Source organism: Vanacampus margaritifer, chromosome 9 (genome assembly GCF_051991255.1).
Source record: "Vanacampus margaritifer isolate UIUO_Vmar chromosome 9, RoL_Vmar_1.0, whole genome shotgun sequence".
NCBI classification, from domain to species: Eukaryota; Metazoa; Chordata; class Actinopteri; order Syngnathiformes; family Syngnathidae; genus Vanacampus; species Vanacampus margaritifer.
The window spans coordinates 28,752,159-28,777,720 of NC_135440.1; the positions used below are offsets into that span (position 1 = coordinate 28,752,159).

Genomic DNA, 25,562 nt, shown 5'->3' on the forward strand with positions numbered 1-25,562 from the left:
CCTAAGTCACAATTGAACAAATTTCCCATCTTTTTCAAAAATGGATTCTAATGGCCAGTCCACACGTGGTTGTTGTTTGTACAAATTGATTGGCCAATCAATCTAATCAAATCAATCTTTTTGATGATGCAATTTTCATACGTTTTTTTGGGCATCCCCTGAAAAAGGACTGCAGTATGTCGGAGGTGCGGCTTTCAGGCCATCGCCATCGTTATGTGACTTTTTTTATTTTCCTTTCCTTCGTTTCCAACAATAATCTGATGAATGACAGATGCAATTATTCTACGGTGCACGGTGCCAAAAATCAATATCAAATGAATTCAATGTATATTGAAATGGATACATGTCAACATTGATCATGTAATTATGATGTCAATAATAAAGGAAATGGCGAGCTACATAAACACTCCATCACAGGTTTATTGTTTGTTTCCGGTCTTGCATCCATCTTGCTTCCTTCTGGTTCCATAAACGGACCTATGCTGCATTCGAGGAAGGCGGGAATTTTGGACTTTTCCGACCTCCGACCCCAACCCGAAAAAGTGCACAGGAGCGCCCTTTTCAACTGGGAGGTCCGAGTCACAAACTCGCGGGTGGGGAGAGGTCGGGTTCGATATGACAAATGTTAAAAGTTACTGTGTGTCAGTAAAAGGTGTCAGTCTGTGGGACAACTGCTCTGAAAGTATCAAAACCTGTAGGTTATTAAGTGCAATGAAAAACTTTGTTTGCTTGCTCGTAGGGTGCGTGCAAGGTTAGACCTTGCTGTGGAGCGCCTTGTTTTGATTTGGTGCTATATAAAATGTACACTTGCTGAATGATTATTTCTTATTTTCTTCTATTTTGTAGCGCTAGTGGGCTCGGCACAGAAATGAGACGCTTTTGCTTCTGCCTATACACCCTTTTGGTTGTATATTTATTGTATTTAAAATGTGTTGTGATAAACCAGAACGACAAACAATTTATCGGAGTCGTCTAGCCGTCTTTGTTGCTTCAATTGGCCTGGCACGCTTTGAGGTCAGAATGGGACAATTTGGGTTCGTCACCTTCTTCGAATGTCGCATAAATTAAATCCGTGCCTCCGGGTCGGCAGGTGGCGACATATCGCTGTTCCTGCCATACGATTGCCGCCGTTTGAACGGAAGATGGCGTGTTGTTGGCGGAAGTGAAGGTAGCTAGCTAGCTAGCTTGTCGCAAATAAGCTCGTAACAAACATGGAACGGCAAATTAAGTTCGTTTTCCCGTTTTAGTGTTTCACTGCGACCTTAAGCTTTTCAAACAGACATTTATTCAACAATATGAGATTTCTAACACTCATTTATTTTGCATCGCTTTCGTCAGACTGTCGCGAATGATATAACGTTTTTGTGTGTGTTCATGTAGATAAATGGAGGATTTAAATAAGAATCAACTTTCTACTTTGTATTGATTTCATCAGCGAGGATGCATGAAGAAGATGTAGAGGAGAAGACTTTGTTTAAATTAAGAAGCGCTGGACTGGAAGATGAGCGGAGACCTTTGTCAGGTGACTGAGAATGAGACGTCATCATGTGACGTCATGACCATCACATGATGATGATGTCTGTCCATGCTGCTCAGGTGTCGGGACGCACATGGCGGAGTTCAGTGAAGACGAGCTGGGCCGACTGGACATTGATCTGGACAGGAAGTCCAGACGACACAACTTGACGTCCGGCAACGTGCGCACCATCTTGCATGTCAGTCACACACACGCACACGCGCGCGCGCACACACGCCTTGATAGTGATATCGGGGCTGAAAGACAAGAAGATGTCCCAATGTTTGGTATCGGTGAGCTTCACACTGCAGGGCGTAATGCCCAATTTGGCCTTTTTGTTAAATTGCTAAAAGCAAATGATGTCGCGTGGCACAGCGTTTCCGGAAGTGAATATGGTCCCGTACGCGCCTTCCCTGTGGACTGAGCGATCCGGATTCGCCGGTGAGCCGCTGGACTGGGCCTGCCGGCCGCCGGCACTTTGCTTGACAAGTTGGCTGTGCTTTGGCTTGTGCTGTTGTTGCAGGAGGTGATCACACACGAGCGCGTGGTGGACATGATGAAAGCCGCCATCCGGGCCACGCGGGACCTGCCCATGTTTGTAGGTCATGTGGCGCCGCCAACATGGGTGACTTTCCTCCAATCACATGATGACGACGTCTTGTGCTTTGTGGCAGGAGCCCAAGATGACACGCTCAAGATTGAAGAGGGCCATCCAGCAGGGCCAGGTGAGCCATTCTTCATCATCATCATCATCATCATCCTCATCCTCCGCTTCACAAGCTGTCCTCGTGTGTTGCTGTCCAGTGTCCCGACTGGGCTTTGTCGGCAGAGCAGAGTTTGCCGGTAAGAGGGCAAGGCCGTATCTGGCGCGTCGGCGGTTCCGGTCGGACGCTGACGCCTCGCCGCCTTTTGTCTTCAAGCATCCGCAGTTTGTGGACATCCATCTGGACGCCGACGAAGACTCGTCAGATGAAGAGTACTGTCCCGAAGATGACGATGACGACGACACGGCCGAAGAGGTCAACTTTGGAAGACGGCCGAGCGCCCGCCCCATCCCTGTTCAGACCGCCAACGCCGCTTGATGTTTTCTTTTGCGCTCATGCAGACTTTGCTCAGCGACGGTGACGTCATTTCGCCTGCCAAAGTTCAAGACTGTGACTCCAGCTGTTCCCAGGTAACCTTTGACCTCATTATTGGCGTGCAGTTGACATGAGCTCTGTGGTGGTTCTTTTGTCAGGGCCACTGGATGGCCGGCGCCGCCCAGCCCCCGGACGCCGGCGGTCCCTCCTTCCTGGAACGGCTCAACGCTGTGGAGGAGGAGCTGGACTGCGCCGCCGCCTACGCAACCTTGTCGGTAATCGTCTCGATTGTCTTTGCAAGACCAAATGGCAATCGAACCATCGCAATGATGATGTCATGCGCTCCACATTCTCGCTCTTGCCGTTTCCAAACATCTCCTGTCTTCAAATCAACCCAAGAGTTGAATCGCCCAGCGTGACATCATCACAAGTCGCTTTAGAATTTGAAATTGTCGAAGGTTCGAAAGGTTGATTTGTTAAGGGACATTGGTGGCGTTTTGCACGCTATTGTCCAGATCAACATTTACTCGTGGGAAAGTCTTCAAAACATTTGTGGGGGGGGGGCCTTGGCATGCTTTAAAAGAAAAAAAGGCTGAAATGGAATCTTGTCGGCCATCTTGTGCAGCATACTGTTTTGTGCGTGCAGTCTCACAGGACAGATGAGGAAGAGGAGGAGGAGGACGAAGGCTCCGGCGGTCTGGCCTTGCGCACGCGTTCCAAACTTCGCTTGGTCAACGTCCCCCTGGAGCAACTGGAGGCGGAGCTTCTGGCTCCCGACATCACGGCCGACATGTATGAGCAGAGCCCCGCCCACAAGGAGGAAGACCGCCACTGGGCGCATTGGCTGCACGGACTCATGGCGGCCGACAACGAAGGTCAGCAAAAGAGCCGCGCACGCCGCCGTTGGGAAAACACGGCAAGCCCGTCGGGCCGCTGATGAGTTCCTGCTGCAACATCAGCGCTTTTGAAAGTTGCCAGAAAGAAAGAAAGAAAAGTCAAGAAAATGAGGGAAGCCGAGGGGAATGTTTTCCAAGCGTTCCGGTTTTGTTTGCACAGAAGAAGCCGACGACGACGACGACCCGGAGTACAACTTCCTGGACGACCTGGACGAACCCGACCTGGAAGACTACAGGACGGACCGCGCCGTTCAGATCACCAGTACGTGCGCACTCGATTCCTGGCGAGTCGATTCGTATCACCATTCATAGGTCACGATTCCATTCGATTCACGTGTCAAGCCGAACCCTAAGAAAGACGTTTTGTTGAATATTCCCAGCAAAAATTGATGTTTAAAAATGGATTCAGCCGCATATTGAATTGATTCGAGAATTGCGCGCTGTAATATTGCCATATGTTGCCGAATCGATTTTTTTGAACATCCCTAATATATATATATTTATTTATTTCTATTTATTTATTTTTGCTTTCATCTGCGTGTGCAGGCTTTTCCCAAACGAGTTAGTGGGCGGGACTAACAAAGAGCCGACCTGCTGCGGCTCAATCAAATCAGTCTCCAAGCAAAGTCCCTTGTTGACTTGAGTCCCACCCATCTTTGTACCGGAACCAAAACAAAACCAAATCCCTTCTGCATACTCAACCAAATGCACATTCCAGTTGACGGAATCGGCAAATGTCACCAAACGGCTGCCGCGGGCGCAAGACTTGACGCACTCTCTGCGTTCTTAACATCTTTTTTTCCTTTTCCAGAGCGAGAGGTCAACGAGCTGCTGGAGGAGCTCTTTGGCACGGTGGGTGGCGTCATCCGCTCACACGGTGACGACGGCAGCCGGCACAATGCGGCCCTCGGACTTGATGTGCTTTGTCGTGCGTGCGTGCGTGCGTGCGTGCGTGCGTGCGTGCAGCTCCAGGATCCGCAGCCAGCTGAGGAGGAAGAGGGGCGGGAGCAAGAGGCCAGCCCCAAATTCAACGTCCCTCAACCTTTGTGGTAAGACGGCAACGCTGGACTTTTGCGTCCTCCTGTCGGGATGCGCCGGCAAAGATGTGCCGGTGGCGTTTGGGTCTGGAGGAAGAACAAAACTGCTCGCTCGCTCGCTCGCTTGCTCCTCCTGTTGCAGCTCCTTCCGTCAAGGCCCGGAAGGAGACCCGAGCTAGAGAGGAAACATTTTTGTCTGACTGGCTCTGCCGGCTTGCCTTTTGCTGGCGCCCTTTTTGCTCTTGTTGCCTTTTTGACCCGTTGCAGTTTGGAGCCCGCTCTTGCCGGCGCGGTGCTGACCACGCAGAGGCGAGCGCTGCGCCAACAGTCGCCGGCCGTGCCGCACAGACGAGCCCTGCAAGACACCACCAACCATCCGTGGCCTGCGCCGGCGCACGCCACCTGGCTGCTTCCCGGGCCACTCTGCCCCAACTCCGCCCACAAACTGCAACTGCGGCAGCAAATCCAGCAGGTGCGTTTGCTGGGCTCGTTGGTTTGCTCGCCGGCTCGCTCGTCCTTTCCCCGACACGTTCTTCATCTGCTCCCGACTTTCAGCACGTGCAGCTTCTGACTCAGGTGCACCTGCTGAGCCGCGGCGTCGGCGTCCTGAAACACGAAGCGTCGGTCACCAAACACTTCCTGGTCAGTCAACAGCGGAAAAGGCTCCTCCCACCTCACTTCACCCAATCAGTCAAATGACTTGGACATGTCAAAACATCCAATCAGTGTACGTTACAAGCTGATGAAGTCCCGACAAAAACAAAATCCCGTCAGTGGAAGTGGTATGGAAAGTGCAGCGTCATTTCCTCCTCGTCCACTAGGGGCCGCTAGCTTGCAAACGATCACCATCACACGCTCAAAATGAGGTCTTGGCCAGCTTGGAGTGGGTCGAGTTTCAATTTCAACTATCGGCTCCCTGACACCGACTGTCCGGAGAACGCAAGCTCCGCCCATTCGGCCTCCATTGAAATTAGAAGGCCAATAAACGGCACTTGTTGCGGCTGATCTGAGGCGGAACGAGCCAAACGTCGCCGGCCGGCCGGCAAAGTCATTGAGAATGTGCCGTGCCTTTTAGGAGGAGCTGCAGCGTTTTGCCGTGCGGCAGGAGCAGCTCTCGCGCGCCTCCTGGTTCCGGTCGTGCAACCTGCAGGGAGCTCTGGACCTCCTTGGCGAGATGGAGCGCCGAGTGGACCTTCCCCCGCCGCCGCCGCCCGCCTCCAGGCGCTGGCTGCCCGTCATGTCTTCGGCCACCGGCGGTAAGGACGCGTGGCGATGCGCGGCGTCGCGCGGCGTCTCGCTGACGGACGTGCCTGCGGTGTTGTCTAGGCCACGCCTTCCCCGTCTTGCCCTCCGACGGCGCCTGGCTGCTTGCCACGCGAGCCGTCTTCCTCTACCCGGAACTACTTCCTGTCTGCGGCCTGGACCCCGCCCAGCACACGCGACCCCACCGCAGTATCTTCACTGCAGGAGAGGACGGGTGAGTCTGCAAATCCACGTGCGCGCGGCCACGCTATTGGCCCGCTTTGCCGCTCTTGTGGGTCTGGAGCGGCGTGTTGGGGGGGCGGGGTCACACTCCTCGGCATCCTGGCGGTCGGAGCTGTAATGGCGGCCATTGAGGAAGACTTTTGATCCTGACTTTGATGCAAATGAATCTCGCCAAATGCGGCTGCTTGTGTGCAGGCTGCTGGTTTTGGGTCTGAAGCACTTTTCCGGCGCCGCCCACCCGCAGCATTTGATCAGCTGCCACCTGCTGTGCAAGAGCGCTTGGAAGTTGAGCAAACACGTTCGAGAGATGAGCGGCCCCCGAGCGCCGCCTGGAAACGTGCTCAAGGTGAAGACGCCGGCCGGCCGAGGTGCCGAAACCCGACGCAAGTTGACCTCTTCCTGCCCTCTGCAGATGTTCCTGGCCCGCCAGCTGGACGCCCCCCCGCCGCTAGCCTGTGCGCCCGTGCACGCTGAAGACCGGCGCCCCCCGGTGGAGAGGGACGCCGCCACCATGCCCAAATGGCTCAAGGTGCGAAAGATGCTGATCGTGGCCGAGTTGTGTTGCGGTGTTGGCGAGGAAGCGCGCCCCACTTAGGCCACGCCCACTTCGGCGCTCGCCAAGACAAGATGGCGAGTCCGCAATACCCTCAACGGGCTCACTTCAAAGCGGGCCCACCAAAAAGGCGCCCCCAAAATAATTGCCCTACTTAAGTCGTAGTTGCCTGTAAACATGTCTTGAAAAGCCGCCGTCCACAAAATGGCGGCTGCCTGCTAAACAACAAAACAGCTTTCAAACATTCACAAGACAAAATTCCGTTTCATCATTTAGCACATTTTCAAGATGACAATTGATCAAATTCATTTTATTTATTGCCATCTTCAGCAGTAAGAAGTGCGTTTTTTGTGTAGAATGAATTTGATAACTGCATTAAGATAAGATGAGACACACTTTTGTTCATCCCGCAGTGGAGAAATTCACAGCAGCAATCAATACACGTCATATATAAATAATGCCCAATTAAAAAAAGAAAAGAAAAAAAAACGTTTTTTTCTGTTTGCTGTCCACTGAAAATGACGATCACGTGTGCAAACGCCCAAAAACGGGTGACGTCAAATTGATTCCCGCCTTTCCTCAGCTGAAGGCGAGGGTTCAGGCGTGTCGGAAAAGGTGTTTGTGAAAAATATGATGTCATCCACGTTGCCGGCGAAGCATCATGGCGTCGCTCTCGTTTGCAGAACAGCCGCGAGAACATCCAGAAGAGCCGAGTGGACGGCCGCTACCCCGCCTTCCTTCCCGCAGGCTGCAACCTCAGACTTTACCCGTCCCGCCTGCCCAAGTCCTCGTGCCGACCTGGCCCCTCCCACAGACGTCTTTTCACCCTGGCCCATAATGCATCTCTGCAGCCCATCTGCCCGGCGGACGCCAGCGGCGCCGCGCCGCGCTCGCTGGCTCCGCTGGAAGCCGCCTACTTCCTCCTTCAGAGTGGCGCCGCGCCACCGCCGGTCCCGCCTCCTGACGCGGCCGTCGAGGCCCGCGCGCAGCGGCCCGACGACGCGCACGAAGGGCAAGGGGAGGACGAGAAGCGGGACGGAGCCGAGGAAGGACAAGCGGACCCAGAGGAGCGGGAAGGAGGAGAAGAAGGACAAAGGGAGGAAGAGGAGCAGGCAGCAGAGGAGGAAGGACAAAGAGAGGAAGAGGAGCAAGGAGGCGGGGAGAAGGATGAAGATCAAGAAAAGGAGGAGGAGGACGACGAAGACTTTGATGAGCTGACCCAGGATGAAGATGAGGAGGAGGAGGAGGAGGAGGAGGAGGAGGAGGAGGCCATGTCGTCGGCGTCGGAAGAGTCGCTTCTGTCCATCCCCGAGCTGCAGGTAACGTTCGCACTCCGCCTCTGCCGGCGCCCGGCCGCTAACCTTTGACCCTAACCCCCTCAGGAGACCATGAAGCAGCTGGCCCGGCTGGCGTCCAGGAGGAGGCCGGGCGCCGAGTCGGAGGAAGAGCTCTCGCCGGGATCGCAGGAGGAGGAGGAGGACGAGGAGGAGGAGGCGGCGCCCAAAGGAGACGAGGCTGGCGGGAGGATGGCCGCCGCCGCCGCCGCCGCTGCCGTGTCGGAAGACGACGACGTCGCCACCAACGCCGGCGAGGAAGAAACGGCCCGAGGAGGACGAAGAGGAGGAAAACGAGGAAGAGGTTGGATTTTGTTTTCCATGAGGGAGACGTCCGATCCGAGTGGCGTTCCAAAATGCCCGTTTTTAGCTTACAAGTCGAAACGTGTGGAAAATCCACTTTGCGTCCCGCCGCTTGATGGCGTCCCGCCGCTTGATGGCGTCCCGCCGCTTGATGGCGTCTGTCTAAATGCAAATGGCGTCAAAGGAGCCATTTTGTAACTGTAATCGGAAAGCATTTGTCACGTCTCGCGAGTGATCGGCTCGCATTCCGTGGCCAGACGTCGATAGCCAAAAACTGCCGTCGACTCCCGCCGGCGCCGGTCGAGGCTTTACGAATTTGGAAGGAAGTTTGTGCGTTTGTGAGGCGAGTCCTTCAATCTTTTGTTTTTTTTTGCCGCCGGCTCGTCGTCAGGCGGAGCGCGGCGAAGTCGTCGCAGGAGGGACGAGAGCAAAGTCAAGCGTCTGCTGTACGACGACAACATGCTGGACAACGACCCTCAGCGCCAACGCAAAGACGCCGCCTTCGCTCACAGCTACCTCAGCCGGGTGAGCGCCGTCCGCGCATCGGCGACATCGCGAATGTTCAAACACGTTTTCTTCGCTTTGCTTGACTGAAGAAAAAGTCAGCAACAACGAAAGGAACATCCAAGAGAAATGCGGCAAGGAAACGTTTTCACGAGCGATTCGATTGGCTGCCGTCGCTGCTCTGCCGGGAACTCCGCCCACTTTCTTTGCATCCCTCACGCCGAAATCGGAAGGCAGCTCACGCGGATGCTTGTTTGCCGTTCAGGTTCGGGAGGCGCTGCGCGACGTCCCGGACAAGATGGAGGAGTTTGTGGCGCTGCTAAACGACTTGGAGCAGCTGGAGGGACAGGAAGTGGGCGGCGTCTTCCGCAAGCTGCGCTGCATCCTGGGAAAGCGCACCGAGTTGACCTGCGACTTTGCCGCCTTCCTGCATCCCGAGCAGGCGCTGGAGTGCGGACTGGTAAGTAGCACGGCGGGCGAGCGGGCGGGCGGGCGAGCGAGCGGGCGGGTGTCTCGAGCGCCACTCGCTTTTCCCGCCTACGCTTGGAAACAAAAGTTGCTGATCTTGCCGACAACTGACGGCCAATCAAACCACAGTTGAAGAAAGATCAGACAAGACAAGTCGGACAAAAAATGTAATCAAATTCATAAAAAAATATATATATATTTTAATAAAATAAAAAATAAACATAAAAAAAAAAAAAGAATCCAAAAATAATCAAATTAAATTAAAAAAAATATATTAAAAAAATTATAAAAAAAAGACAAATCAGACAAAAACTGATTCCGGCCTGATTCCTTTTGTGTGCTCAAGCCTAAAAGAAAAAAAGGTCGTTTTTTGTGTCTGCGCAGTTCCAAGAGCAACAAGCCTTCGAGCACAGCCGGCGCTTCTTGCGGCAACTGGAGATCACGTTTGGCGATAATCCATCTCACTACAGTAAGATCATCAAGGCCCTGCAACCCGGACCGCACCTCAGCCCCGCCGGCATTCACGAGGTACGTCATCCACGTTGCGTTCGCTCGTTGCGTCCGCTCGTTGCGTCCGCTCGTTGCGTCCGCTCGTTGCGTGCGCTCCTTGCGTCCGCTCGTGGTCAACGCTGTTGGTCCGCCGCCGGCAGCTCAAAGCGCAAATGGCCGCCCTGCTGAAAGGACACCCTCATCTGCAAGCCGAGTTCTGGGTGTTTTTCGATGAGCTCCGCCCACCGCCGGCTCGCCCGGGACAATTTGAAGACGCTCATTGGCCCGAGGATGGCGGGGGCGGAGCAGAGGGCGGAGTCCAGGGCGGAGGCCGGCTAAGCGCAAGCGGGGCCGACGGCGCTTTTGAGGAAGTCACCTTACCGGACGTGGACGAGGACGGACACAAGATGGACGCCGCCATCAGCCGGCGCCAGAGGAGGAAGCGCCGGTCGCGCGCGCCCGACGAGGTGGGAACGGATGGCAAACGTCACGCCGCCTTCCTCCGCCCGCTCAATTTGCTTTCTTGTCAGGAATCGGATTGGCCTTGCCTGTGTCAGAATTCCAAGAGCCGCACGCACCGTCAGAGAGGATGCGCTCGTTGCCATGGCAACAAGGTGCGCCTGCAAGACTTCAAGCAGGAATACGGTCGTTAGTGATATGACGCCCCTGTCGCTTCCTGTCCAGGGCTCAGGCGGCGTGTCCAGAGTCATGAAGAGTCTGGAGACGCTCTACGCGCAGATAGGCGCCGCCTCGGAAATGGCCGGCGCGCCGTCGTGGGAGCGCTCGTTGCCATCGGCCGACGACGACGACGGTGACAAGGCGGAGTCGCCGCCGCCCAAGAGGAAACGGGAAGAGGAGCTCCATTCTTCCTCCCCGGCCTCCTGCGCGCCACCCGCAGCTGCCGACCTCCCCGTGTGCGCCAAGAATATGTCGGTGACGCCAAGTGGAGAGAAGGTCATCCTGTGGACCCGGTACGCCCCGCCCCCGCCCCCGCCCGCTGCGGAACGAGGGGACGCGCTCAATAAGCTGCGGCTTCTTTTCCAGGGAAGCGGATCGGGTTATTTTGACCACGTGCCGGCAAGAAGGCGCCAATCACAACACCTTCCAGGGCATCTCGGCTCTACTCAGCAACAAGACTCCCGGCGAGGTGATTGGGCGGCGCCGGGCACGGGCGGAGGCGGAGGCCCGCCGCGACGCCCTCCGACTGTGGCTGATGTTCCTTTTGTGCTTTTGTTGCAGGTTTCCCGGCGCTTTCGGGATTTAATGCATCTTTTTCAGAGCGCGGCTCGTCACGCCAGCTCTGACGATGAGGCTCCGCCCTCTGAGCTTGAGACCAATGAGCAACAGGACTGATGATCTTTTTCCCATGGAATCGTATGCGAGGAAACGCTTGTAAATGAGCTCGCGGTTGAAAAGTCTGATGAGAATAAAAGTGCTGTCAAACCCGCAGACTTGGGAGCGAGCGGGCACTTTTGATATTTTGCCTCCAATCGGACGCGTTCCATTTAGAAATTTTCCAGTCGGGTTTTAAGATGCTGCATAGTACAGAGCGCTGTTATCACTTTTTCTGTTAGCGCTGCCTCACCGCCATATTGTGTTCCATTTTGGCTTCCATCTTAAGCAAGCCTGGCATTTCCTTTGCTGAGGAAAAAGGAAGAAAAATCAAACGGTACGTTTGTTGTGTGTGGAGGAAATCATGAATTTCTTCATTTCCAATGGAAAAAAACAAAAACATTTTGCGGTTTGGTCCCAGTGGCCCTTGTCCATCCCACTCCCCCCCCCCCCCCCGGTGCCTTATCCGGCCGGTTTTGCGTGTCTCCCTCGGCCAACACAGGTGTTTCAAACCATCAGCCAATCATCTGAAGCCTGGTAACGGTCCTCAGCTGTGTTGCCTGAGGGAGACGTGTAAAACAGGCTGGAGAGGGGTCCTCGAGGACCGCGCTTGGGAACCAGCGCCTTAACGAACGCCAACAATCTGCAACTTGGCTTTGAAATTGGACAAATTGCTGCTGTTGTCAAATTGAGATTTTTTCAACTTTCATGAGGCCGAGTCGCCGGCAATTCTGAGCCCACTTTCTGTCACTCAAGAAAGTGGGTGTGGCTTGCCAGGCTGTCTTCTTTAAAACTAGAGCTGTCAAACTATTACATTTTGTCATCAAATGAATCACATCTTAGAAATGCTGATTGAAACATGATTAATCGCTTAATTAAAAATGCTTTTTATCCCCCCAAAATTGCCTGCCAAGTTTAAAGACCGTCTTGTGTTCATTCTTTTGACATTTAATGTCATGAGGACGTCGTCAACATTTTCCGATCCACTGAAGATGCTCATCCTTCTCTTTTTCGTATCAGTTAACGACTTGCATCATTTAAAAAGGGTTAAAAATGACCCCAATAGTTTGCCATGAAGAAAAATTGTGAATGTTCTACGCAAACATTTATGAAATGCTTGACTTGAATGCAAGCAGTTTTGTTTATTGCGCAAACACAAGCTGTGCTACTTTTAACGTAAACATCTGCTGTCGGCTATAAAAGATCATCTGCAGTCAAAATGAATCGTGTGATTAATCTGCGTTAATACATGGTTAATTTGTTGTGGTTAATTAGTTAAGGCTTTAACTTTGACCACTCCTTAAAACACTTTTTTTTGGGGTGACTTTCGACTTGCCATGAAACAGTTTTGTTTTAGTGTTTACAAGTTTTGTGTGAACGTATTGTGTCCAAATAACGTGCGTTGGAATGCCAAATTGTTCGGCAACTGAACGGCGGCGGCGTTTCTGTGCATTTCATCAGAGGAAGCGTCTCGAGTGAGACTCTTTTAAAAGTCTTTATTATGGTGAAAACACAACGCAAATGCGCGGAAATATCCATTTCATCCCCAGAACCTCTGTCGGACGAGGGACGCCGCCACGTCGGCGTGCTGAGGCGAGCCCCAGATGGCCGCCGACGACTCCACCGTGAAGATGAAGACAACGTTGGCCAGCATCATCGCCACGCCGGGCAGCAGCGACAAGCCCAGCCCGAAAGCGCGCACGCTGCTGCCCAAGACGGCGGCCGGCCAGTAGACCAACCTGCCGACACAAACGTGCACTTTTTGGACGCCACTTTGCACTACAGCCCAAAGCCAAGCGGTTTGCACCCGTACCGGCCCAAGGCGAAGATCATGGTGAGCAGGGGTACGAGCTTCAGCTGCTCCTGGCTCAGGTAAATCGCCATGACGGTCAGCTGCAGGAAGTACATCAGGAAGAGGCTGACGGACTCGCAGGTGTAGTTCCTGTGCACGCGCAGGCCCTCCGCCTCCGCTTGGTCCAGAAGCGGCCGAACCACGCCAAACCTCAGACGCGCGGCGCCCAGCGCCAGCCAGCCTGACGAGCACACACGAGGACAGGTTAGGCGGGCGGGCGGGCGGGCGGACGGACGGACGGACGGACGGACGCACGCACGGACGGACTTCAAGTGTTGTAGTCACCCAAGACGATGGGCGTGGCGGCAAAGACGGAGCAGCGCAGCGCGTAGAGCATCCTGAGGGGCGGGCCATCCAGCAGGGGGGCATCAAAGGGCAGAAACACAAAGCCCCCCCACACCAGGAAGGGGAAGAAGATCGCTGAGGTCAGCAGAGACACACCCACCTTCAGGATGTCGCGATTGGGACAGCCACGCCCACCTGAGACAAAAGCCCCCAAAAAGGCTGGACGTCACAAACCCGGCCGGTGTTGGACAAGTTGAGATTTCCTGGGATGTACCTGTCGTCCCGGAAGTCGTGTCGCTTGACACCTCTGGAAAAGGCCGTCTCATCCCTTTGGGCCCCTGCATACTCGCCCTGAATGTCGGCCCGCCTAGCGGACATCACGGATTGCCGTTACAAGACACATTTGGACAGTTTTCACTTTTGGTGGGTCAACTCATTTTTCATTCATATTCATGTTCAAATATGACAAATATCTTCATCGTACGTGAAATGGATTTACAAATGATTTCATCAGATACCATAAAGCCCCTTAAAAGTAAACAACCATTGCTGCATACAAAGATGTAGTACAAATCAAAAGAAGGTGAAAAAAAATGAATCCAATAAAATGAATACGTGACATAATAAACAGGATGGATGAAAATCCCTCAGTCCGAAGAAACGAACTTTTGCTTTGGCAGCGTTTCATTAATGACATGACGTCACTGAAAGCAACATGGCGGCTACACAACCGGACTAAAAGTCAACCTTTCAAGCCGAAGCGCTACAATAAGCCAAACATCCACGCCAGGACGCTTGTGAACATTCTCAAATTTCGGATCAATTGTGCGCAATCGTCGCAAAATCGATGCTAACAGGCTAACGTGCTAATAGCTACAACAAGGAGTCAAAGGAAATCCTTGGAGAACATTTGGACCTCTTCAAGTGAGCCGTAAGAGTTTCCGTCGTGTTTTTGTTCTTGTCGTGTTGGCTGGTCGCCCTCGAGAAACCAAAACTAAAGTGAAACAAAACGACAGGCAACAGGTGTGGGCGACATACGGTCTCACCGAGGTCGAACTAGCAAACTCCTCCTTCGGTGAAAAGTTTGAAAGCGGAAGTGGTTGCCTTTGCACCTTTGCAGGTTGGTTGGCGATCGAGTGGAGCAGTCCTGCGTCTTTTCCACGTCTCCCTCCTCCAACACAGGTGATTGGAATGAATGATCCGTTCATCAGGGTCAAGTTTCCGCTTGTATGACCAAGGTCACGTGACGCTAGCGTGTGCTGTTTGTGCGTGCAGTACGTGTTCGTGTCGTTGCTTTCCAGGGGAAACGTCTACGACCTTCTCAGGAGGATTTTGCACCCACCTGCAGGCCAGTTGTGGGACTGCACGTCCTCACCTTCTCATCTTCACCCTTTCTTTCATCCTCACGTCGTCCTCAAGATGGCGTCCATGATCAGCTCGTGCCGTCTCCTCGCACTCGCTCGCTTGCCATCTTGTCGGCTTCAATTCCTTCATGTTTGTCCTCCTCATGCTGCCATCTCAACGTACATCCTTGCGCTCACTGTTGTCCTCATGTTGTCATCTCGTATCCTCATCATGTTGTCATCTTCCACGTTGTTGTTGTCAGGTGAACGGCAAGAGTTTGATCGCGAAGGCCTTCCCGGACGAGCGCGCGTCTTTTGTCGCTGGTAAACGCAAACAAGGTATCGGAGTGGCGGCCATTTTGTCACGCATCCGCGTCACCCTTTGCGTGCGTGTCTGCGCGCATTTGTGCACGTTTGCGTGTGCGTCACTCAGGACGACTTTCCCGAAGTTCTCCAGTGGACGAGGACGCCGTCGCTTCCTGTCGTCTCGTCTTGCCTTCCCGACCTGCTAGGAGACTCCGCCCCTAGCCACGCCCCCGACACGTCCTTCGCTGCCCTTGCCGGTAGGTCCGCCTACCTGTCAATCGAAACCCACCGTAGGAAGTGTAAACCATGGATGTGCGTGTGTGCGTGTTCAGACAAGAGCGTGGACGCGGAAACACGCCAACAAGAGCCGCAAGTGGACAACAACATCGTCTTCATCAAAATCTTCATCCTGCTGTGAGAACACACATGCAACATTTACTATCACCTGTTGGTTAACATGCAACATGATTTCCATGATATGTGAAGCCCCGCCCACAATAACACGTGCGTGTGCGCAGCGTGCTGCCGCTGGTGTTGTCATGTTATCTGGCCTTCCGAGTGCGTCGCTTGGAGCAACAACTCTGCTTCCTCACGCACGCACGCACGCACGCACGCACGCACGCACGATGCAGTCGTCATGGTAACGAAACATTCCAGAAAGGTGTGCGACGCCCATTTGCCGTGCTGGCTGACCAATCACAAGGCTTGTGACACGCGCTGACCGTCAGGGGCCGCCGGCGAGGCCTGGTCGCCATGGCAACGACACACTTGTCAACTACACCGAGTAGCTGAAACAGGAGGATACAAAGACGCTAAGGAGTTGCCGTGGCAACCGCACCTCACGATGACATCATCAGGAAGTGGCTTCCCAGTCTGAGCACTCGGAGGCGCCGGCAGCCGTCACCTGATTAGCAATCCCATTACGCTGCAGTCACTCTGCAGCCAGAGGTCAAAGGTCAAGGTTGCGCCAAAGCTTCCAGTCAAGATTCTTTCACAATAAAGGACATTTTTCAGTTTTATTGTGGAAAAGGTTTGGTTTGAGTCCAGCTCAATTTCATGTTCTCATCTTTCATGCTCACATTTCATCCTCATGTTGTCATCTTTGTTTCACTCTCATGCATCTTCTTGCATCTTCTCATCCTCGTCTCACGTTCTCGAGCTTCGTCCTTCCTGTTAGCTACTCTGCGTTAGCGCGTTAGCAGGAAGCGTGCGGTTTGTACTTCCTGCCGGGTCTGAGCGTGCCTCCCGTGCTAGCCGCTATCGCTAAGTGTCCTTGACGTGGGGTCGGCTGCCAAAGTGTCTGGCGGCGGCGATGGGCTGCGCCGGGTCACCGGCGCCATCGTCCGTCTCAGCCCCGCGCCGCATCCCGCCGGTGAGCAGGCGCGCGTCGGAATGTGCGTTGGCCACCGTGTGGCGCCGCATGGCGCCCGCCTTCTCCAGGTAGGTCTCGCCCTCGTGCTCCGCCAGGGCGCCAGAGACCAGCACATGTCGGGCTGGGAGCGATGGACTTGTCGATTTGTCCGCGTATTAAACCGCGTATTAAACCGATACGACAATTGCGCGCTGTAAGATGGGGCTATATCGCCGAATCCATTTTTTTTTTTTCAACACCCCTACTTGACATGATGGCGCGAGTGTGAAGATGTTTTTTTTTTTTTTATCATTGCACACTCGTAACAAACAGTCGCTAGTTAGCTGGTTAGCCTTATTTATTGGTTTAGGTGGGCCATTGTCTTGCGTGCGCGCCCGCCGCCGCCGCCGCCGCCACCGCCGCCGCCGCCACCGCCGCCACCGCCGCCACCGCCGCCACCGCCGCCTGCCTTCCAACAAACGTCCCCTGCTCTGATTGGACAAAAGTTTGTGACAACGTTGAAGCCAATGGACGACTGGCTGCGAAGATGCCACCGTCCGTCCGAGTGATGATGTCACTGCGCCGTGATGTCACGCTGGGCTCTTGCAGTCGTGTTGATGTCGTTGAGCGGACGCCAGCGCGCGACGGACAACTTTGGTTTTTCTCCTGGTTCTTGTTGTGGCGAGTAGACCAGCTTGATTTTGTGCTCAACTAAATGTTTTGCAAAGGATGGTGGGATGTTTTTTTTTCTTTTTTTTGCTTCTGTTTTTTTCAGTTTTTGTTGTGTACAGGATTGAACATGAGCAGTTTGTTGACAGTAAAGTCTGCAAGACTTTCACTTTGTAGCCGTTGCTTCAACTCGCATATATATAACATATGTCTAATGCTGGTGACCGGCTCTGGCATAAATATTCAAATTGTACACTTAATTCCCTTTCAAATGAAATCTAATACATGGACAGTTACAGCAATTTTAACGTCGCCGTGTTGCACGAGTGTGAGGAAAAACGGGTTTCAAGTTTTGGTCCTTGCATCTTCCAATTGTCCACAGCAACCAATAGCTTAATTAGGAAAAGGATATCAAGCCCAAATAATCAGGAGCTGTTCAAAGAGCCCCCTCGTTTAAAAGCGCCCAAGTCTTTCATTTGCGTCATGAGATGATTGAGGTTTGTTTTTATTACTTTGGGCAATTCTTTTAAAGAGGGTGATGAAATGCTCTTGTGCTTTGTCTTTTGTGAGTCTGTTTTTGGATTTAGTTTTTGGCCATTACTTTTATTTGTGGTTGTGGCTTGTGTTGCGTTTTTGTTTTTTGCTTTGTGGTTTTTCATTGCTGTAGTGTTGTTTGAATGCTTTTGCATTTTGCACTTCAGGGCCACCGTACTTGGTTAACCTTCCCGATGGGATGTCTTGGGGTTGAGCGATTGATGGTTCTGGGACCGACACTGGGCGCTATGTTAGCTTGCTCCGCAGCAGCACAGACTTTAGAGGTCGAACGGCGAGTCGCTAAGCATTGAGCAAGACGAGAAGATGACTTCAAACGAAGCGCTCATGTGAAATAAGAGCCAAGTGCTTAAGGTGTACTTGGACTTTCCACACACGTTTGGCTAGAACCCGCGTTAGGGCAGAGAGCAACTAGTTATGGAATGAATACATATGTATTGTTACGATTAGCATTTTTAGCACACGCTCAAACATTGTCCTGAGCTGCATCAGTGGCCCACAAATTGAACTCGCTGGTATTTAGGGATCAATTTTCAGTACGTGGGAGTCGATGCTGGTACTCAACGCTAACAATTTTTGCTACTTTTTTTTTGTGGTAATGCATGTTCATCATTGTTTATTTAACAGGAACATCTTTTTAAAAATCGTGTGAAATCCTGGGCGAGTAGGTGAAGTCCCGTTACTGACGTGTTGCGTTCAAGTGCGCCATGGAAAATCGTCAACTCTTCTACTCTCGCACAGTCACGACTTAAAACGAGCTTCAGAACCAAAACGTGAATCAAATGTGAATCGGTGCTCGCAAGCAGAGATGGGAAGTAACGAAGTACAAATGTATACGTTTTACTTTTATCCGTTCAACAGTATCCGGATTTTTTCGATACATTTTCAAAACAGCTGGTTACGCGTCCCTTTTGTTTCATGTGCACGACAACCATTAAAAAGAGGAACGCAAAAACTCCGGTCAATCTCCCTGGCTCGGCCAATCATATGAAGCGTTGCACACGGCCCCCGACATCCTCGCTTGTGATAGGCTGTATCTCAACCAATGAGAAGACGCGGGAGTGTGTCCCGGAAGTCGGAGCCCGCCGAAAGAGCTGCTAGCCCATAGCTGCTAAAATGTTCACCTTGAAGAGCATTCATTCACGGCGAACGCATGGCGTCCTGCGCAATGCTAAAGTCCACGAGCTAGCCGCCTGCAACAATTCCCAATTCGGACCCTTTTGTTAGCTTGGCCAAGGCTAATGCACTGATCGGAAGATACCACCGGATAGTCCAATTTCAGTCACGCAGGGAAATCAACCTCATCCCGTTTTTATTTACTCCTAATCGACTCTTCATCTAGCATTTTAGTCCACGAAAACATTTTCTAAGTCTAGTTTTAGTCCACAAAAACGGACGCGTTTTAGCATGTTATTTTGTCAGCAGATAATGTTGAGCGCTCGAGTCTGTAAAAATGCAGACCCACTCAATCTAATCAGCTCATCACTTTGCAGATAGCTGGTCATGAATCAGGTGTGTTAGTGGAAGAGAAAACGGGGGGGGGTCTCTCGAGGACCAAACTAGGCCGCTCCTGGTCAGAAGTGGAGCATCGTTAGAAGCTAAACCAAATGTAAGAACTGCGAACAGGCCTACACATTTTTATCCAAAATGTCTTTTAAATGTGGGTGGGATTCGCATCTCCTGGATGGCGTCTCCATGGCAACGAGATGATGTGCTGTGCTGCTCAAATGAAATGCACACATCGGCGGCTTGGCACTTTATTGAGAAAGCATGTGATGAAAAGGCCGCCGTTGGCACGCGCGGAAGAAAGGGCTTCCGGCCGGGAAAAGCCGTTCTGGACCGCAAGCGAAGGACGAGCGCCCGTCGCCGCCTCTCACTTGAAGAGCGCCAGACAGGCGGCGGCCAGCAGCGGCACCAACAGCGGCACCAGCAGCGGCATGCCGCCCACAGCCAAGGCACCGTTACACATGGTTTCCTTGCAGCAGGTGGTGCCGCCGCCCTCGCAATCCTCTTTATCTTTACAGCCCTTCTGGATCGCCTCGCCCTCGCCTGCAAGCAGCACAAAACAGCAGCAGGTTTTGCCAGCCGTCGCGTGGCCCGTTTTCCGTCGGGCTTTTCGGCTTCGGCTTCAACTCACCATTCTTGATGTTGAAACAGAAGCCGCTGGCGCATTGGCCGCTCTTGGGGCATTTGCTCAAGGTTTGAAGGCAGGTGGTGCATTCCGCTTTGTTGGCGCACCGGTAGCATTCAAACGTGGGGGAGCTGCTGTTGGTCTTGCCGTCTGAACACAAGAGACAAAATCTTTATTTGAATGAAAGACTTTCAGGTTTTGCTCAAATCCTGTTCAAAGCAAACACGAAGCAACTTTCTGGCCAAATTGAGCTTGGAATGACAATGTTGGTCTTTGCATTGACAAAGCATTCAAAAAAGAAATAAAAAAATTGTGTCGAGTAACACGAGTTGAGACTTGCCTGTAGCATTTGCTCCACCTGGTGCCACGGCGACCCGGCCCGGATTTGCGGTAGAAGATGGAGGAAGACAAGTGGTTAAGTTCTGCTTTCCTTTCCAACGCGTCACATGTGCGACATTCTGACATTTATTGACGATGCTTTGCTTTCAATTTGGACTTTCAGCGCTTTGTGTGTTTCGTGTTCAATCTTATCAATAATACATCAAAGCTACGGAAAAGAATCTGCATTGCGCAATCTTTGATCAAAGAAAAGGTTTCAAATCCACCTTTTTAGAAAAATAGCTGCTTTGCCTCCACATGAAGCCGTCTGGGATTTGCTGCGGAGGACCAATTGTTGCCAGTTGTCCTCATTCGGACCAACAACTTGCCACAATCCACTTTCATGTTCTTACCTGTCATCAGTGGAGCGCAGAAGAGGAGGAGCCCCAAAGCAACGTTGATCTTCATCCTGTCGCTGGACAAAGGAGAGCGCTGGCGTGGTTTGCTGGAGGTCTTGCGTGGATCTGGTCTTGCGTGGATCTGGTCTTGCGTGGATCTGGTCTCTTGGCTTCCGCTGGCTCGTGTGTCTGTGCGTTCGCTGGTCACTGCTTATATCCCCAACCGAGCGACTCTTTATGATGCGCATTCAACATAAAATGTCATAAAGAATGAAAGCAGCTCGACGCGTCATCAAGCCTTCAAGTTGATGCCATTGTCATCTCGCCAAAGCAAACGGATGATGATGATTGATGATGATTTTCTTTGAGGTGTTTTGTAAGCGCTTAGTGACTCATTTCTTTAGTTGGGGATTTGCCCAAATGGATTCCAAAATGGCCGCTCTCCAGCCAAGCCCCAAAACGGCCCGTTTGCACAACATTGCATCATCACGGAGAGCGAGCCGCCATTTTGCACACTTTCCGCTCGGCTACAATTTGAGGCAAATAGCGTGTGCACGTGCAACAAAACGTTTGGGATGATCGTAAACATCGCTTGTCAAAATGATTGACATCATTAATATATACACACAAAAAAAAAGGAAAAAGGAGAGCAATGATGATGACATGTCAAATCGGTAAAATTACCGAATGAGCAATACTGAGCTCTCAAAAAAAATAAAAAGGAAATGATTGACATCAGATTGGCTGTCAAATTGATTGGAACATTCATTGGATCAGCTTTGATTTTTCATGAACTCTTGACATCACTTCATATTTGTGAAGGATTTCTGCATGGCTGCGACTTCGTTCCTTTTGAATGTGAGAAGCGACGGCGTCGTTGACGAGAACCTACAAAAACAAAGCACTATTGGACCGGCAGCACTATTTGACCGGCAGCTCCGATTGACATTTCGATCCAGTTAATGACTGCATTTGATATTATTGGCTCACTGCTACCAGTAAAATGCTGCCATTTTTTCTAATACGTTGACTGTATTATTTTCATCCAAAACCTGCAGGACCCGAGTTTGACACCCATGATTTAGCGTATGTCATTTGACAACAGTCCAATTCCCCCCCCCTAAAAAGTTTGAAGTATGAAACCTTTTTTTTTTCTGGGCCTTTTCAACTAAACATTGCCTTTACATTGGAACGAATCCGAATTGTGTCCATGAAAACGGGATTTTTTTGGGCTTGAAACAATTTCACAAGTTTCGAAAGTCGTACTTTCAAAAAGCCAGAAAATTGTCTTTTGTGGGGGAAAAATGATTTCTTATATCTATATTTAAAGGTTGTTTTTTTTTTTTTGTGAGCTTACGTAACGATTCCAATTCTTCAAAAACAAAGCCTTGGCTTTCAACTTGAGTTCTTTCTATAAAAGATGTCATGAAGCAGAAAGGTGGACAAAAGGTCACCTCTTATTTCTTCAGATTAAAAAAATAAATAAAGGCATTTATTGGGAAGGATTTTTTTCCATCATATTTCTTAAAATAAAAAATAAGTATATTAAAAAATACTATTTTGTCTCAGAAAAAGTCACATTTTATTTTGTTGAAAAAAAGACATTTAAATACATGTTGTTTTTAAAGATGTCACATTTCCTCACAGCCAACTTCAAACTTCAAACCTTCAATTTGCCATCAAGCAGGCAGCAGGATTTGCAGGCTTTCGTCTTCATTTTGGGCTTTTTTTGGACTGTAAAAAGGAAACAATCACACACAAAATGGGTTTGTTATCGTACGGAGTGAAAAATTCCAATGACAAAAACGACTTGATTGATTAGCGATCACATGTTGGCTTGAAGGGAAACAAGCAGGAGGCCAAAATCTTTTGGCTTCTTTTTCTTTTCATGAGGCGCCGTCGCAAGTACGACGCCGTCCAAACGCTTTCTTGTTCTGTCTCACAATTGGACAATAAATGTCATTTTCTTACAGAGGAGGGAACAAAATGGACATTTGCTTTTTTTGTCTTCATACCAAACAAGCTGGATTTGTTGTTTGAAACGCGTGAAAGGGGAACACAAGAAAAAGTCCTACAGTATTTAGAGGATGTGATTTGACAACAGTAGAATTTGATGAGAATACAATTCTGTCAAAAGGACATTTTGCTCATAGGAAAAAAAAGCATTCACAAAAGTAAAAAGCCATATTTTCTTGGTGGGCGTTTTCAACTAAACATTGCCTTTAAATTGGAACGAATCCGAATTGTTTCCATGAAAACGGGATTTTTTTGGGCTTGAAACAATTTCACAAGTTTCGAAAGTCGTAGTTTCAAAAAGACCATTTGGTTCAGAAAATTGGCTTTTGTGGGGGAGTTAAGTTCAAATAAGTTCACTTTATTTGTGAAAAAAATATCTTTTTGTCTATAGTTGCTCGGGAGACGGGAAGTCTGATCATTTTTCCTAAACAAGACATTAAAAAGACATTTTTTTCGAAAGGTTGTCACATTTTCTCACAGCCAATATTTTTCTTTTCTTCTAATTTAAACTAATGTTAAGACAACACAACAGCGACAAAGACATGGATACAAAAGACAAAAATGACAGCAGACAAGCACGACAACTACAATAACAGTCGAGACACGAACCACAGCAGTGACGAGGACAACGACGACAATACGATCAATGATTACAAAAACGACGACCGCAATCTCAACTTTTGAAATTTGAAGACAATTACATCGACAAAAACGGTAACCAAAACTACCACAACACCATCGACGGCAATATGTTTTATTACCAAAATGTAAAAGAATTTAGAACAGTTTCAAAGTTATTAAACAAGTGACGGTCTTCATTCTTAAAGTGTCTTTGATGTTTTTGGCTTTTCAGTTCAAATGTTGGTGATTTCAAGAATCACAAACGTGCTAATTGCTAAAGCTAACGCTGCTAAGCTGACATCAATGTTCATTTGGTGAAGCGACTTTTTTCCATCAGAGCAAAAGTGAATTTTGCTGATTTAACACCAATGCTAATCTTGACAGCTCAATGCTCATTTGTTGACTTTGCTTCATTAGCATGAGTGCTAATTGTGCCATTTAAATCTTCTTAGCTGACCTAAATACGACTTGATACAATATCTGCTTTATTTAGCTCAATGCTCAATGTTAATTGCTAACGTTAACTGCCAACATGGCCGCCGGTATCCTCGGCCACCAGGGGTCCATGATGAGTGCTCATGGAGGCCGTCTTTCGGGAAGTTACGGAAGGGGTGTGGTCAGGTGTCCTCCCCAAGCTCCGCCCCATGTCCCCAAAGAATGTCAACATCGTCAGTGACATCGACACGCGTGGCCTCCGTCGTCACAGTCCATCTGCCGACTTCCCATTGGGAAATGATTCAGCTGATGCTGGAATTCTTAATAAACCAAAAATAATGTTAAATGGCTAATAAACTACAAATAATATCAAAAATCTAAAATACCTATTTGAGGTTAAAATTACTCAGAATAAATTCTGATAATTTATTCATAGCTGGCGTTTTATAGTAAAATCTTGAATTGGACCCAAAATAGAGGAACACACCCCGGAGCTTGATGGACTGTGGCGGGGCCGCCCTTGAGGGAGGGTGTCTAGTGACAATGGCCGAAACACCCTATGATCTCAAGGTCCACTAATGATGATGTGTTCCTACCCTAAATCACAGCAGGGGGTGTTACTATAAATTTGAACTAAATTAGGAAAGTCTTCCATTTACCCACGACTTGCACATGTCAGGGCACGGAGACTGTGCATTGTTGCCACTTCAGTCCCATCTGAAAGAATCTTCTCAAAAGCCGGACCGATATTAACGGAGAGAAGAAATAGGATCAGCCCCTCAAAGTTGAGGCACTTGGCATTTCTGAATGCAAATTTGGACTGAAAAACACTGTTTTCTGGATGCAGATTTTTTATTTTACACATTTTAATTCATATTTTGCTGTGCGATTCTGTTTGTCTGTTGTTTCACTTGAAAAGTGTTATTGTTAAACCTTATTTAAGTTCATTTGTAAATAATTAAATGTTTAATCTAATTTGTTTGCACTTTCTATTTGAGTTTATAAATAAAAGTGCATTTTATACAACAAACATTTGATATAGTGCAATTTTTTCACATTAGTAATTCATATTGCGCATAGTTTTAAATTGTTTATTTATTTATTTAAGCGACAAAAACTCTAAAGAGCCATTTGGGAGCCGGCTCTTTTTTGGGAGCCGAACCAAAAGAGCCGGTTCCCTGAAAAGAGCCGGAATTCCCATCACTAGTGCGCGTCAGGCGTCAGACGACGCAGAATCCGAGTGCGGGTTTGACAACGGGGTGGACTTCCATTGGACCATCGCTGACGAGGCTGACGCCCCCTCGTTAGATGAGCAGTTGCGGCCAATCATAGCGCTGGCCAAGGAAGCTGCCGTCGCTGATTGGCCGAGGCCAGCCAACCCGCATTCAAGGAAGCCTGGACGCTTACCTGGCCATTGCACCTTTCCAAATTGGACCACCCAGAAGGAACTTTTCTTCCCCAACACAAACATCCCAATGTTTGCACTTTGTTCATCCGAGATTGGCCTCAGGCTACAAGTGCTTGAGTGCATTTTCAAATCTTTGAAATCAAATTGTCTTCACGACACGAAAGCGGTCCTGCTCAAATTGGGGGCAGAAGGAAAATTCGCTCGTGTGTCCAGGTGTACTTACAAAAAAAAATGGATAGCGGCGAGTAACGAAAAAACATTGAGATACATTCAATGAAAAATAATGCTACATTTGGTGTGATTAATATCGACCAGGTTTTCCTACCTTTTACGGGAAGTTGAAATGTAAGACTTGATCTGCCATTTGAAAATGAAACTTCAAGAGCAAATCAAGACTTATGTCTTTTTTTGCTGATAAACGGTATAAACGGTTGTCTACTAGTGCTGTCTACATGTTCTGCTCATTATTTGTGCATGTTTGTTGGAAGCTTGAATTTGGGGCAAAAAGTGCGTGCAGCGCCCTCTTCAGGTTCAACACTGGGATAAACACAATGTGGCGGTTTGTCCTCCCATTTGAGTTCTTCCGTCAAAGTGTCACATGTAGCTCCTCTTCCCGTACACGCCTGCTTAGCCAGTGCTAAGCCAATGCTTAGCCAGTTGGAATCGTGTTTCTAAACATCTTGACATCAATTTCCAGGGTTACCCATTTGTTAGCATAACACAGGGATGGCAAACTGCGGTCCTTGAGGGCTGGCGTTTTGCAGGTTTTAGCGCAAAGGTGGGCACCGAGGGCCGGAGTCCTGCAGGTTTTGCATGTTGCCCTTCTCCAACACAGCTGATGTATATGATCAGCTCATCAGCAAGCTCTGAATAAGCCTGAT

At 50.1% G+C, this 25,562-nt stretch overlaps 4 protein-coding genes across 9 annotated transcripts; 2 read left to right on the plus strand and 2 right to left on the minus strand.

The window, feature by feature from the left end:
• The first annotated feature begins 1,101 nt into the window (after window positions 1-1,101).
• On the plus strand, window positions 1,102-11,113 carry gon4lb (gon-4 like b). 3 transcript variants are annotated; one of them, XM_077574556.1, is made up of 28 exons: window positions 1,102-1,168; window positions 1,436-1,522; window positions 1,597-1,715; window positions 2,040-2,114; window positions 2,191-2,241; window positions 2,321-2,359; window positions 2,437-2,535; window positions 2,622-2,690; window positions 2,754-2,870; window positions 3,242-3,470; window positions 3,652-3,753; window positions 4,303-4,343; window positions 4,458-4,540; window positions 4,796-5,000; window positions 5,084-5,170; window positions 5,604-5,784; window positions 5,855-6,005; window positions 6,209-6,359; window positions 6,426-6,542; window positions 7,250-7,885; window positions 7,949-8,204; window positions 8,595-8,728; window positions 8,973-9,167; window positions 9,560-9,703; window positions 9,826-10,278; window positions 10,349-10,635; window positions 10,709-10,811; window positions 10,904-11,113. In XM_077574556.1, exons 2-28 carry the CDS (start codon window positions 1,441-1,443, stop codon window positions 11,015-11,017), a joined length of 4,320 nt encoding a protein of 1,439 aa, XP_077430682.1. In that variant the 5' UTR covers window positions 1,102-1,168; window positions 1,436-1,440; the 3' UTR covers window positions 11,018-11,113. The 3 variants fall into 3 exon arrangements, with proteins under 3 accessions (XP_077430682.1, XP_077430684.1, XP_077430683.1); XM_077574558.1 differs by having other exon boundaries at window positions 1,140-1,522; window positions 9,826-10,131; window positions 10,195-10,278; XM_077574557.1 differs by having other exon boundaries at window positions 1,140-1,522; window positions 3,655-3,753.
• A 1,364-nt stretch (window positions 11,114-12,477) lies between these two features.
• On the minus strand, window positions 12,478-14,457 carry LOC144057247 (transmembrane protein 79-like). Of its 4 annotated transcripts, none has more exons than XM_077574563.1 (5): window positions 14,246-14,457; window positions 13,408-13,500; window positions 13,134-13,328; window positions 12,810-13,029; window positions 12,478-12,735 (listed from the first exon to the last, which is right to left on the minus strand). In XM_077574563.1, the coding sequence occupies exons 2-5, from the start codon at window positions 13,475-13,477 to the stop codon at window positions 12,537-12,539; spliced, it is 684 nt and encodes a 227-aa protein (XP_077430689.1). In that variant the 5' UTR covers window positions 13,478-13,500; window positions 14,246-14,457; the 3' UTR covers window positions 12,478-12,536. The 4 variants fall into 4 exon arrangements, with proteins under 4 accessions (XP_077430689.1, XP_077430686.1, XP_077430687.1 ...); XM_077574560.1 differs by having other exon boundaries at window positions 14,180-14,457; XM_077574561.1 differs by having other exon boundaries at window positions 14,172-14,457.
• Window positions 13,829-16,863, plus strand: LOC144058333 (uncharacterized). The gene is made up of 7 exons (XM_077576738.1): window positions 13,829-13,930; window positions 14,007-14,315; window positions 14,435-14,656; window positions 14,740-14,800; window positions 14,910-15,039; window positions 15,115-15,196; window positions 15,301-16,863. Exons 1-5 carry the CDS (start codon window positions 13,829-13,831, stop codon window positions 15,002-15,004), a joined length of 789 nt encoding a protein of 262 aa, XP_077432864.1. The 3' UTR covers window positions 15,005-15,039; window positions 15,115-15,196; window positions 15,301-16,863.
• Window positions 16,864-19,097: 2,234 nt separating this feature from the next.
• On the minus strand, window positions 19,098-20,404 carry LOC144057248 (uncharacterized). The gene is made up of 4 exons (XM_077574564.1): window positions 20,217-20,404; window positions 19,826-19,843; window positions 19,492-19,635; window positions 19,098-19,403 (listed from the first exon to the last, which is right to left on the minus strand). The coding sequence occupies exons 1-4, from the start codon at window positions 20,269-20,271 to the stop codon at window positions 19,228-19,230; spliced, it is 393 nt and encodes a 130-aa protein (XP_077430690.1). The 5' UTR covers window positions 20,272-20,404; the 3' UTR covers window positions 19,098-19,227.
• Between the last annotated feature and the right edge of the window lie 5,158 nt (window positions 20,405-25,562).